This window comes from Xenopus laevis, chromosome 9_10S (assembly GCF_017654675.1).
Source record: "Xenopus laevis strain J_2021 chromosome 9_10S, Xenopus_laevis_v10.1, whole genome shotgun sequence".
Taxonomy (NCBI): Eukaryota; Metazoa; Chordata; class Amphibia; order Anura; family Pipidae; genus Xenopus; species Xenopus laevis.
The window spans coordinates 102,149,360-102,158,790 of NC_054388.1; the positions used below are offsets into that span (position 1 = coordinate 102,149,360).

At 42.5% G+C, this 9,431-nt stretch overlaps 1 protein-coding gene across 1 annotated transcript in view; it reads left to right on the top strand.

Moving 5' to 3' along the window:
- The window catches only part of LOC108703204 (protein kinase C beta type), a 156,024-nt gene extending 146,999 nt beyond the window's left edge, over positions 1-9,025 (top strand). The window contains exon 17 of the mRNA XM_018239283.2: positions 8,184-9,025. Coding sequence (XP_018094772.1) covers positions 8,184-8,336 — 153 coding nt within the window. The 3' untranslated portion in view covers positions 8,337-9,025. The remainder of the gene's footprint in view (positions 1-8,183) is intronic.
- The last annotated feature ends 406 nt before the right edge of the window (positions 9,026-9,431 follow it).

A 9,431-nucleotide genomic window follows, 5' to 3' on the forward strand; every position in this document is an offset into this window, starting at 1 on the left:
TGAACCAAATCCAGCCTTGGGGATCAACAGCCCCATAACAGTAATGATCCAGGCTTTCAAAGTTGTCAACAGCAGCTCCCCATCTTCTGATCTTGTTAGGCATCTTATGAGTGTCAGTGGCACTGCACATGCTCAGTGTGCTCTGGGCTGCTGTTGAGAAGCTGAGCTTATGGGTTGTATGTATACTGTATATAGTGAGACAGCCCCTAAGCTCAGTAAGTGACAGCAGCACAGAGCATGTGCAGTGAATCAGCAGAAAAGAAGATGGGGAGCTACGGGGACATATTTGGACGTGCTACTCTGGTGACTTTGGGTTGATAGAGAAGTCGAAGGCCTCCTTTAAGTGCAGAGCATGTGCACAGTTATCAAAATACTAGAAAAGGCTAAATTAAACTAAGATTATGTTCTGGGAGGGATTCAATTTCTGACAGACAGGTCATCTTGCAGACTTTTGTCGATCAAAAAACAATGAGGCAAGATAGAGCACTGACCGAATGTGCCACATGCATTTTACAACTGGAGTTTCAGGATACAAGTCACAAATGATGTATGGTCCGTTGGCAGCGGCACTATACGGAGCTGTGGACGAAATCGGATCCTCTTCTCTCCGGCTGCCTACAAATTGCAGGTGTAGAGAAGTGGACCGTACACCACATGTGACTTTTCATATTATCTCATAGGGCACCAAGTTGCAATCGGACATATGACAATTAGTGATGGGCGAATCTGACCCGTTCAGAAAAGACCATTTTTTTTTTAACGCACAACAATTTTTTTCACCCGTTGAAGTCTATGGGCGTCTTTTTCGCAGCAAAACCTGGCTAAAAATGTCGCTCATCCCAATGAATGCAGCACTAGGGCAGGGGTATAACATGCAAATGACACTAAGCTGAATTTGGTGGGTAACGCTCAGATGAAAGGTGGTAGAAATGCTACAATATATAGATAAGGAATCAGCACGCCTCATTACTGCTTTCCTAATTTGCATTTTTAATCTGTTTATAACTGAAAAGCTCTGGACTAGTAACTAAAAGCCAGAAGTACTGCCATGGGCATTAAAGACACCATCAAACACCAGTCTGATATACCTGCTCTATGGTGTCATCAGTTTTCCCCCTGAGAACCTACAGGAATATGGCACCACTTAGTTATAATCGCCTAAGAAACTGTTCAGTTATTCAGATTGTTGCCTCTAACAGCTTTAAAGGGGAAATGTGCAGTCATTGCTCAAGGCCTATTGTTTTATTAAGAAATATTCTCTTGTTTTTTTGCCATTTGTTATTAAAAAACAAAAGAAGTTTTCATTTTTATTCTTACTCCTTCCTAATGGACTCTTCAGCTGAGACTCATGGAGCTTCTAACTCATTGGTGATTGTCATCTTCTAGTAGACCTGCCCTTACTGACCAGAAGACCCCAGCAGTTGCCCCCTAACAGCTCTGCGATTCAGTTAATGATCATTTAAAGATGCCGACTTAGGGTACTTAGTAAAGGTATTTGTGGCAATACAGCTGCCGCGGGGGATCTTGTTCAAATACATTGACTACGTGTAATTCCTCTTATCAAGGAAGGCAGACATCTGGTGTGTTTTGTGTATGGGGGGATAAGAAACTGACAGCCTTGCAGATGTTTTAGTTCAGTGACAGCTGTGAGAGCTTCAGGCTGCCCATTCCTGTTCCAAACACTTTATATCTATCTTGTCTCATTGTGACTCCTCTAAAGTACCCACTGTAGAAAGAATATATCTTTCTAGGGCTCACTTACCCCCGTCCGTCCCCCACAGTATTGTCTTTGTTCCCACCATTCTCTGCTCCTCATCTGTATTGATCCTCTTTTGTCAATGTCATGTGCCAATGAAACTTTCCATACTAATAAAATGGAACAGATGGATTTCAACATCTAAACCCCATGTTTCAAACATGAACTTATGTCTACACCTGTCACCCATAACCCCCTGATTGGTACTGTTATTGCATACGCATGTTCTCAGTAATTCCAGAGACCAGGGGTCCCCAACATTTTTTTTTTAGCTGTAAGCCACGTTCAGATGTAAAAATAGTTTGGGAGCAACACAAACATGAACATATTCCTGGATGGTTCAAAATAAGGGATGTGCTTGTCCATCCTATGTAGACTGGCAGCCAATGGGAGGCTCTATTTGGCAGTGTAAATTGTTTTTATGCAGCTTAAGTTTGCCTTCAAGCCTGGAATTCAAAATTAAGCACCTGCTTTGAGGCCACTGGGAGCAACATCCAAGGATTGATGAGCATGTTGCTCATGAGCCACTGGTTGGGGATCACTGTCATAGACCAATGGAAGGAAGAACATTCATTTGTTCAGGTCACCTGATGACTTTATGCCAAATGTACAAATTTTGATTACCCAGACCTCGTCAACTTACACATATAATAGCCTACCACCATTTTCTTTATCAAAATAAGAAAAATGACCTCCATATTTTAATTGCAGTTCTTAAAGCTCATATCATGATACAACATGGACATTTGAATATTTACTCCTCACTTTTCGCCTGACCTTTGACAGTGTCAGCAGCCTGTTGTATGTGTACAGGCCAAACAAGGTCCTTGGTAAAATAAACCAGCTAAGTAGCGTGCATGTGATCTGATTGTTGGCCCAGGGTGGGGACATTGGGTGAAGAAGCAGATCTAGCCACATATGGCTTTAGGCCACGTTCTAGGTAAACCTACCAGCCCCATGTTATGTATTGTCTTTGCAAGATATAATGATCATTTTGGGTAGCCTTCATGTCCAAGTTAAGGGAATTAGTGTGGCTGATTCCAATCTGACTGCCTGGCTACCTGGGCCCTTGGTAAAAAGAGTTGTCCATTTTGGCAGACCATCTGCTGATGCTCCTTCTTGGCAGGTGAATGGGGCACAGCAGAAGTGGGAGAAACCCTGGCTTAGTCCTTTTAGGTCAATGTCGTTTGTGGCCAAACAGTTCAGTAAATACAACTATTCAGACTAGCGGTGCCTCCACAGAAACAGTGATTGGTTTAATTTCCATACTTAAAGGGGTGGTTCACCTTTAAGTTAACTTATAGTATGTTATAGAACGGCCAATTCTAAGCAACTTTTAGGTTGGTCTTCATTTTTTTAAAGTGTTTTAATTATTTGCCTTTCTTCCAACTCTTTTCAGATATCAAATGAGGTTAACTGACCCCATTTAAAAACAAATGCTCTGTAAACCTACAGATGTGTTGTTATTGCTATTTTTATTACTCATCAATCGATTCAGGATCCCTCCTATTCATATTCCAGTCTCTTATTCAAATCAAGGCATGGTTGCTAGGGGAATTAGGGCCCTATCAAATGGTGAATGGTGGAGAGCGGCTGAATAAAAGGCTATATAACTCAAAAACCCACAATAATAAAAAATGAAAGCCAGTTGCAAATTGTCTTGGAATATGGCTCTCTACATCATGCTAGAAGTTAATTTAAAGGCGAACAGGGTGGGGGGTAGAGGTTTTATTAGTTAAGGGTTGAATTCTCCTTTAAATACAGAGATCCTATTGGTGGGTGACTAAGGGCTCACTTTGCATTCACTGGTGCTCAAATGGAGTTCCTTTGTGGATGTGGGTGCCCAAATACAGCTCCTTCCATGGAAGGTCCAACCCTTTCCACCTCCAATATGGGGAGCAATGTGCTGGCCACAAAGCAAGTCGAAGCAGGTGCGTTGTGGGTAATAAGCATGAATTATTTTGTACTTTCTTCATATGCCTCAGTATAAGCACTCTTAGGGCAGAGACACTCGCTCAGATTCGGGGAGATTTAGTCGCCCGGCGATAAATCGCCTCTTCTGGGCGACTAATTTCCTCAAACTGCCTCCCGCCGGCTAGAATCTAAATCGATGGTGGGATGGCAGTCAGATCGATTTGTTTTCCGAAGTCGCCGAAAGTGTCCTTGTGAGGCAACTTTGTGTGACTTCGGAAAACGAAGCGCACCAACATTCTAGTTGGCAGAAGGCAGTTCTGGGAGATGAGTTGCCCTGAAGAAGAGGTGATTTGTCACTGGGCTACTAATCTCCCTGAATCTGTGTGTGTCTCTGCCCTAAGCCCTGACTGAATAATTCAATTACTGGGTGGCTTTTGGCAATGCTATTGAACTACAACCCAAGTCTCTAGGCTACACCCATGTCCGATTTCTTGTAAAAGGGTTTCAAAACTGCAGAAGATCTTTGGGTGCGATGATAAGAACGTTTGTTCCATATATACTCTATATTGTCGTGCATTCGCTTTCAATTAGATAGAAGAAAACAAAAAAAGCGAAGTTGCACTTTAAGAGCCGGCAATCTCTAGCTAAAGGCTTTGTATGTTTTCCTTACAATTCTAGATATGGCTCCTTGTAGTCCAGGCTGTCATTCTGAATGACTCTCAGTGCGGGGAGACACTGAAATGTGCTGTGGCAGAGATTTCTTCTGTACAATTCTTATGTCAATGACAAACGCTGGGACGGGGCTGAGGGGACAGAGCAGCCCTAGATCATTGGCCAGTGGTTGGCAATCTGGACTTCATGCTCGAGTGCATGTGGACGGACTCTTTTGGTTCCATTTACTTGGCAGGTGCATTAGTAGGGGCAAAACCATTCAAAAAGAGCTTGCGTTTCGTTTTTATGGTTTAGCTGCACAGTGGGAGCCTACACTTTACACCTGCTTCATTGGAGAGTGTGCCGTACCCCACCCGCGCCCTTAAATAGGTGAAAGCTTTGCACCTTTATACTTGGGCTTAGCAGCAGCAACTTGGGACCAAGATGTTAGTAAGCAGTGCCCATTATCCTTGATATTCACTGTTCCTGATAACATCATCCTACTCAGTAGGAAAGAAACTGAAATCATAAAGTCCTTTTTTTAGGTTATATTTTGCCATAATATAGAGGGCAGAGCATGGCAAATTTATTTATGAAAGAGACCTACAGTAAGTGAGTTGACCCCGGAAGGGTCAAGCAATTCCTGTAGCCTCTGCGTGTGTCCCTTTATAACCCCGAGGCCAGAGCTAGGGGAAAGCTCCCTGTAACAGACCAAGTCTCCGTTCTTGGAATAGAGAGATCACCGAAACCCACTTTTTCATGCACCATGCTCTGTGTAGCGTAGTGGAGCGGTTGCCTGGTAACTGTCAGAACATGTGAGCTCTGGGCATCTTGCAGAGAGATGGGTGAAGATGTGCCGTTCCTGCAGGGGCTTAACCCTTACACTGCCAACGCAACATATTGCAGGGTGGCTATAGCCCTCTGCTGAGATCCTCCGAAAGAAATTTAAATTGTGTTTGTTTTTTAAATGTATATATATATATATGTATGTGGGTCTATTTCTTTCATTAGAAAAGACTGGAAATAACATGATATGCATTTTATTATAAGTGAAATTGGTATGGAAACTCTATAGAACTGCCTATTTGTTTTGTCTCTATGCTGTAGGGCAGGGGTCCCCAACCTTTTTTTACCCGGGAGCCACATTCAAATTTAAAAAGAGTTGGAGAGCAACACAAGCATATAATAGTCCCTTGGGTGCCAAAATAAGGGCTGTGATTGGCTATTTGGTTGCCCCTATGTGGACTGGCAGCCTACAAGAGGCTCTACTTTGCACTATACTTAGTTTTTATGCAATTAAAACTTGCTTCCAAGCCTGAAATTCAAAAATAAGCATCTGCTCTGAGGACCCAGAGAGCAACATCCAAGGGGTTGGAGAGCAACATGTTGCTCGCGAGCTACTGGTTGGGGATCACTGCTGTAGGGTAACTACATTTTATTGCGTTTTATGACAAGGTTGGGCCCAATGGCATAGGGTTTTCCAAAACCAGGAAGTCTATATCACATTTGCTCCACCAATCATCTTACTCTCCAGGTTTCATGGCCTTTCTTCTCCACTTAATGAATGGAGAGCACCGTGTTAGGGTAACATAATAATCACCATTACCCAACAGTGATGCACCTTCCATGATCTGCTCCATAGAACTAAATTACAGGAGTGTCACACCAGTGAAATCTAGAAGGTAGGTAAAGCTCTTTTTATGAGACATTGGGTTGTCGGCCATAGAATATGAGAACTTAGAAAATATCCCAACTGATGTGCAAGGTTTAGTTGTTCTTTAGACCCCAATGACACCCACCTCTTAATTCATAGTAGACCTGAGGCTCCACATATATTCCTAATAGAACTGAGGCGCCACATATATTCCTAGTAGACCTGAGGCTCCACATATATTCCAAATAGACATGAGGCTCCACATATATTCCTAATAGACCTGAGGCTCCACATATATTCCAAATAGACATGAGGCTCCACATATATTCCTAATAGACCTGAGGCTCCACATATATTTCTAGTAGACCTGAAGCTCCACATATATTCCTAATAGACCTGAGGCTCCACATATATTCCAAATAGACATGAGGCTCCATATATATTCCTAATAGACCTGAGGCTCCACATATATTTCTAGTAGACCTGAAGCTCCACATATATTCCTAATAGACCTGAGGCTCCACATATATTCCTAATAGACCTGAGGCTCCACATATATTTCTAGTAGACCTGAAGCTCCACATATATTCCTAATAGACCTGAGGCTCCACATATATTCCTAATAGACCTGAGGCTCCACATATATTCCTAATAGACCTGAGGCTCCACATATATTCCTAATAGAACTGAGGCTCCACATATATTCCTAGTAGACCTGAGGCTCCACATATATTTCTAATAGACCCGAGGCTCCACATATATTCCTAGTAGACCTGAGGCTCCACATATATTCCTAATAGAATTGAGGCTCCACATATATTCCTAATAGAACTGAGGCTCCACATATATTCCTAGTAGACCTGAGGCTCCACATATATTTCTAATAGACCTGAGGCTCCACATATATTCCTAGTAGACCTGAGGCTCCACATATATTCCTAATAGAACTGAGGCTCCACATATATTCCTAGTAGACCTGAGGCTCCACATATATTTCTAATAGACCTGAGGCTCCACATATATTCCTAGTAGACCTGAGGCTCCACATATATTCCTAATAGAACTGAGGCTCCACATATATTCCAAATAGACATGAGGCTCCACATATATTCCTAATAGAACTGAGGCTCCACATATATTCCTAGTAGACCTGAGGCTCCACATATATTGTAGCAATAATTTTTCTCTCTGGGTCACTGTAGAGACTGTAGTTGTAAATGAGATTGTACTAATTCATGGGCTTGTCCTTCAGGCAGAGCCAAAACTTGCCTCTGTGGATCATAGGTCAGTGATCACATAATAAAAATTAGTGGGGTGTGGACTCCTAACAGCTATAAGGGAAGCTGCTGCAAGGGTTCTATAAAAAGAGGTAATTTCATGTCCCACCATTGACCCACCAATAGAGCCTTGGCATAATTCAGGCACCGGGTTATTGCTGGGAACCAATAGCAATACTCACCAATGTTAATAATTTAACAGATCTCACCATGCAACACCAAGGTCCTGAAATGCCACAATAGACCAAATGACTGTTTTATGGCCCAAATAAGCAGAATTGATTACAAGTGAATGGGGTGGTGGCCACAGTGACATAATAATCAGGTATTCTTTCCATAAAAACCAACTGTGATCCAATGGGATGGCACAATGTTTGGCAGAACTGTTTTCTGGGCAGGACCATACTTGCAACAAGTCTCATTTCTTGGGTTTCATCCCAGAGTTATCCCCCCTTCCCCATTGGGATATTGGGTATTGCCAAATTGGAAAGCCAGTCCCTGGCCCTTAGATACAAGTCTTCTTGTGTGGGAAAGCTTTACACTTTTTCCAAACCTTCAGCTCAAAATGAAAGTTGGGTTTCATGGTGAGTTCCTTAGCATCCTGAGGGAACACTTCTACAAGTACTTGAAAAGAATAACTTGCATGCCAATGTCCAGTAAATTTATAGGGTCTAAAATGTAAGCAACACAATTTGAATGATAACCAAAAAGACATGTGGGTGACAGTGGTTGAATGGAGTGGTGCTTCCAGGATGGACTGATCTGGGTGTGTTTGTGTGAAGCAGGGCATGTGTAACACATCAGTTCTCTACCATGTCCATCAGCATATGGTCAAACCCACACTGGATGATGTGGCACCATCCATTCATCATTAATTTATGCTCTCTGGTTTGTATAACAAAAAGTTTGTTCCCTTCTCCCCCTTATACAGAAGGACAGGAAAGACACCTCTAATTTTGACAAGGAGTTCACCCGCCAACCCGTTGAGCTGACCCCCACCGACAAACTCTTTATCATGAACCTGGATCAAAATGAGTTTGCCGGATTCTCCTACGTGAACCCGGAGTTTGTGATCGTGGTGTAGGACGAGCTCTCTTGTCATGGGACCAAGCGGTAAAACTTAGTCTTCACATGAACAAAACCTTAATCGTGGGTTGGACCTCACAGGCTGGATGCTACCAATGATTGCTTCGTGGTTGCTGGAGAGGCATTGTGAGCAGGCCCTCTTGCTAGTGGAAAGGTTGCATATGGGTTGGTTTTATGTTTTAACCCCTTTATTTGACACAATGGTGGTATTAGATGCATATTTTGGATATTTCAATATGGTCTGATCCCGAAATGCTTGAATATGTTAACCAGTAGACATGCTTGCCAGGTAGACTATGTGAGTCCTTCATTGTTAACTGACCCTCAACCCATTAGCTCTCAGAATGACATCCATTAAAGCCTGAATGCCAGGGCTACAAACTGCCATTCATCTTCCTCCATTTGTACAAACCAGAATACTGCTGGAGTTTCCAACCCTATCTAGCAGGGGCAGGCAATTCATTGCTCCCCTTCTAGTGCAACTGATCCCGTCATCTAAGCCAGCTCCAAATTTAAAGAGATAAACAAGTTTTATTTTTCTATGAGGTTCTGATGAGCATAATTGGGACGACGGGCTTACAATTTAATTCTCTGGTTAGTTCTTTACTACAAAACAGACCAAGCTTTGACCTCATTTTGGGAGACATGGTGAGCAATTTGAACCTAATCTCTAGATAAAGTTTACTCCATCTGTACTTTATATTCTGTACTTTATATCTATGAGTTTCCACTGCCGGCCGCCATGATTTGCATTTGCCCATGGATAGATATGTTAGACAAGCTTCCAGGTAGTGTCCTTATTTGTTGCAAATGAATGATCCTCAACTCATAAGCTCTCAGAATGGCATCCATTCTGCATTTGCTCATGAATACGTATGTTTTTAGCACTTTAGCCAAAACTCCAAGCTTTGCCCTTCAGCTTTAGCTAGCAGATGGATCCTGGGAGAAGTAGCTATGCAAGTGTTATAGTACCCTGGTTGCCTAGGCCTACTGTACCTAAGCTAATGACATTGGTTTTAAAGGTGCAATACATGAGCAGTACCACAGTGATCTCCTCCAGGTCTGGGATAATGATCTAGAATAGATGATGGAA